The sequence below is a fragment of the Octodon degus genome, unplaced genomic scaffold (assembly GCF_000260255.1).
Source record: "Octodon degus isolate 3935 unplaced genomic scaffold, OctDeg1.0 scaffold00002, whole genome shotgun sequence".
NCBI lineage: Eukaryota > Metazoa > Chordata > Mammalia > Rodentia > Octodontidae > Octodon > Octodon degus.
In genome coordinates, this window is record NW_004524578.1 from 26,781,164 (window position 1) to 26,785,582 (window position 4,419).

Consider the following 4,419-nt stretch of genomic DNA (forward strand, 5'->3'; position numbering starts at 1 on the left):
CTGTGCGCCTGCGTGCTGGCGGCTGCAGTGCCCGGCGGGGAGCCGGTCCGGAGTGGGCCGCGGGACCCTAAACTGTGGGGGGGCGTCTGGGACGCTGGGGAGCTCCCTTGCCGGGCCCATGGCGGTCTGATGGAATGAGAAGGGTCGACTGTGAAAGTGAGTCTCGGGGAACCGCCCTGCGCTAAGCCGGAGGATCCTGGAGGGTCTGCTCTTTGGGGGCGATGGGGCTGCAGGACGTGGCCGGGTGGCTGCCCTACAGGCTGCGGCTCCGGAACCACCCGGTCTCCACTTTACCTGCAACCCGAGCAGGCTTACGGGCAGACGACGCTCTTGGCTTCAGGGTACAGGTTCTTGTGGGGGCGTTCCGATTGTGCTCCGAGCCCCGGAAGAAAACGTGGTCCAAAGCCTTGCGTGACCTTTAGGGGAGGCCGCCGCCTCCTGTTAGCCTGCGATTGGGGAGGAGGCCGTAGAAGATGGTGCCTAAGAGTTAGGGGTTCTCGGGCCAGGGCCACCTTTAGGCCTCTTGTGACTGACAGCCTCAGTTCTTTTGTTTTGGTCTATTCTCCTTGTGGAAGGAATCTCAGTAGTAACTAGTAACGAGGTGCCTACTTTGTATCCTTTTATAGTGTAATTTAATCGGTGCATAATTATGGAGCGAAAATGCTTTGCATTGCCCTCCCTTCCACAGTGTGGTCCGTTCGGTCGTGTTTGAGAGTAGGAGTAAGGCATCTTGTAAAGTTTGAGCTTTCATTAGTTTTTTTTTTTTTTTTTTTGCGGAACTAGGGATTGAACTGAGGCCCATGCGCTTGCCAGGTAAGCGCTTATTCTACTGAGCTATCTCCCCAGCCCCGATGTTTTTATTTAATCTAGTACATGTGTACTTTAACCACCATAATTTATACTGAGTTGATTCAAACCACACATTTTGAGTACTTGTTAAATTCTGACTCCCTTGGGGCTGGTGAGATGGCTCAGTGGTCTAAAGCACCTACTTAGAACAAGTTTAGCAAAGCACTGGGACCGCAGTTCAATCCCCCAGCACCACATGCCAGCCAGTCCCGCCCCCTGGTGGGCGGAGCTGGCCACACACACGTAAAATAAAAAAAACTAATTATAAAAAAAAATGGCCTTATTAAAAAAAAATAAAAATAAATTCTGACTCCCTTTAGAAACCGTAAAATTTCACAGCCAGACATGGTGGCACATGCCTGTAGTCCCAGCCTTTGGGGACATAGGCAGGAGGATTGCTGCAAATTCGGGCCAACCTGAATTACATAGTGAGACCCTATCTCAAGCAAAAACAACACAAAATCATAAAATTTATCTTACGTTCTGTTCTCAGGTTCTGCCAAGAATTAAACAGGGGAAGTTAGTGTTTTAGATTCAGCTTCGATTTACTTAGTACCTGCTCCACTTGTACCAAACACACTCAGGTCTGTCACACACGAAAAAAATCGAGGTATGTTGTAATGTCAGGTAGTTTTGGCAGCACATTTCAGATGAGATCGCTGAGATTCTGATGGTGACTTACTCATGCTAACCTCCTAGTGTAATTGCCATCAATATGGTACCAAAGCTCATCTTTGTCTTGTTATATTGTTACATACTAGAATTTTTACTGGGAAAACTAACTATATTACAAATACAGTTTCTATTTAATTTAATTTTATTGTACAAGGAATTGAACTCACAATCTCATGCTTGCCAGGCAGGTACTGTGCTGCTGAGCTATATCCCTGGCCCTCCACAGTTAGTTTTTAAGAGTTAGTTCCAGACTAGACTAGAAAGTGGTAGGATCTTTCTCCTTGCTCAGGATTGAACGGAAGGGCTTCATAATGAGTTATAATCCTCAGTGTTTTTTTTTTTTTTGTTTGTTTGTTTTAAAGTTTTACTAAGTTACCTAGATTTTGCCAGAATTTGGTTTGTTTTTGGTACGGGAAACTCTGGACCTTGTGCTTCCCAAGCAGGCATTTGTGTCACTGAGCTATATCTTATTATTTGAACCTTGAGAACTTGTTTGGAGGTTCTAGCAGGGGAGAGCAGTTACTCATATACCCTTGACCAAGGAATGGTCCTCCTCTATTGGGGGTGGTCGTCCTCTCCCACCGAGTACCCACAGCTTCGGGAGGGATGCACATGGATCATTGAGGGAGGAAGGGGACACCCGCCTAGCCAGCCAGATGAGCCGAATCAACTCTGGCGATCAATGGGGTGACAGATGTCACAGCCAGATCACCCTCAAATCCTATATCTTAATATTTGGGACCCTGCTGCCACAGACTCCTGAGTGCTAGGGTAACAAATGTGCACCAACGTGCCTAGTGTATGCCTGTAATTAAAGAGATCTACTTGATTGTTTTTTGTGGGTCTGGAGATGAATCCCAGGATCTTGCAAAGGCAAGGCAAATGGTGTACCATTTAGCAATGGATTATTGTTGTTTGTTTTGTTTTATTTATTTTGGGGGAGGGACAAGAGTCTCGCTTGGTATTTCACACTGGCCTTGAACTCATGGAGATCCTCCTGCTTCAGTCTCCCAAGTACTGGGGATTACAGGAATGTGTTACCTTGCCTAGTCTATGGTGTGTTTTTTTTTGAGACAGGGTCTCGCTATGCAGTTCAAGCCAGCCTTGTGCTCACTTTTGTAGTTCCCAATCTGGTCTCAAACCCCCAGAGCTCCTCCTGTAGTCTCAACCTCCCAAGTACTGAGATTATAAGGTGTGGTACCACACCTAGTTCCAGGGCAGGTGTGGCCAGCTGGGAGTTTTGGGCAGGGTCAGCTCGGTTGGGTCAGGTCCAGTCAGGTCGGCCAGCCGACCCTTGCTGGTTTATGCCTTTGAGTTAATGCCCCAGCCCCATCTGGATGGTTTTTAAGGAGAATTTATCCTAATGGCCTAAAAGGAGGGTAGAGGACGTGTGGGAATTTGATCCTGCTGGTTCATAATCAGTTGCTTTGATTAAATGGGCAATGTTTGAAAAGGAAAAACTATGTTGATTATTATACATGTTTGGAGCAGATTATACAAGAAAAGCAAGGAACAATGACACATGGTACAACTGATGGCTCAGTGAGAATTTTTTTCTTGAGACAGTCTCCTTAAGTAGTCCAATCTGGCCTCGAACTCGTGGACAAGTTACATCCTGTCTCAGCCTCCCGAGTTCTGGGATCACAGGCATGTGCTGTTATGCCTGGCTCAGTGAGAATTATTCATATTGTGTTTTCTTTTTTTCTGAACTGGGGATTGAACTCAGGACCTTGCAATTGCCAGGCAGGCACTTAAGCTGCTGCTGAACTATCTTATCTCTCTAGCGTTTTTGTCTTTTTAAAAAATTTTAATTAAGTTTATTAGTGCATTTTAGCTATACAAAATGACCATATTCATCATAGGGAATTTGGGTGACTTCAATATTTAGCTGTTACAAACTGCTGCTATGAACATGGGTGCATATATATGTATCACTGTGGTATTCTGAAAAAGATCAAAGAGTATAGCAGAAAATGAAAAGATGCCTCTACTCATGGATAGAATCAACATAGTGAAAATGGCCATTTTTGCAAAGTTGTTATATAGATTTAGTGTAATTTCAACCGAAATACCATTAACATACCTCACAGAACTAGAGCTGGCATTCCCGAAATTTGGAACCAGAAGAGACCTTGAAGAGCAAAAACAATTCTTGCCAACAAAGGCAAGGAGAGGGCATCACAATCCCTGACTTGAAGTTATACAATAAAGCTACTGTGATTTAATAGAAAGAAATAAACCAACCAACCAAACAAAAAACAATGCAGAAGATTAGTGGAAAAGAGTAGAAGATACAGAAATAACTCCATACTCCACACCTTATCTTAACAAAGGAGCCAAACAGGCTTACTGGAAGAAAGATAGCCTCTTTAATGAATAGTGCCTGGAAAACTGGCTGTCCACATGCCAGACTAAAACTGGACCCATATCTATCACCATGCACTAAACTAATGCTAAAGTGGTTCAAAGATCTAAATATTAAAACACAAACACTATACCTGCTGGAAGAGAGAATAGGCAGAACTTCTGAAGACTGGTGTAGGCAAAGAGTTTATGAACAAAAACCTGATAATGTGGGAATACTAAGAATCAACTAAACAGCTTTTAATGTTTATTGGTTGTCTTCATAACTTGCAAATTGTTCTATATTGTTCAATATTCTTTTGGCCTCTTTAGGTAGTTTATAAATGCATATGTAATTTATATATGTGCATTGTTGGCCTATGTTTCTACTGGAACTTGCATTTTTGCTTTTAATGGCTTTTGTCTTATGGGATATTTAGATTTTTTTGCTCCCAATCTCAGTCTTTCCCCGGATTTTATCTTTTAATTAAGATACAGACACCTCAAAGTCCTAAGTACATTTTTTTTTTTTTTTTTTTTTTTTAAGGAAGG

General features: G+C 43.4%; 1 protein-coding gene across 3 annotated transcripts in view; it reads left to right on the forward strand.

Moving 5' to 3' along the window:
* Znf106 (zinc finger protein 106) overlaps positions 1-4,419 on the forward strand; it is an 86,416-nt gene continuing 81,997 nt past the window's right edge. For all 3 annotated transcript variants that reach the window (XM_023711180.1, XM_023711182.1, XM_023711181.1), the window contains exon 1: positions 1-156. In XM_023711180.1, coding sequence (XP_023566948.1) covers positions 135-156 — 22 coding nt within the window. In that variant the 5' untranslated portion in view covers positions 1-134. The remainder of the gene's footprint in view (positions 157-4,419) is intronic.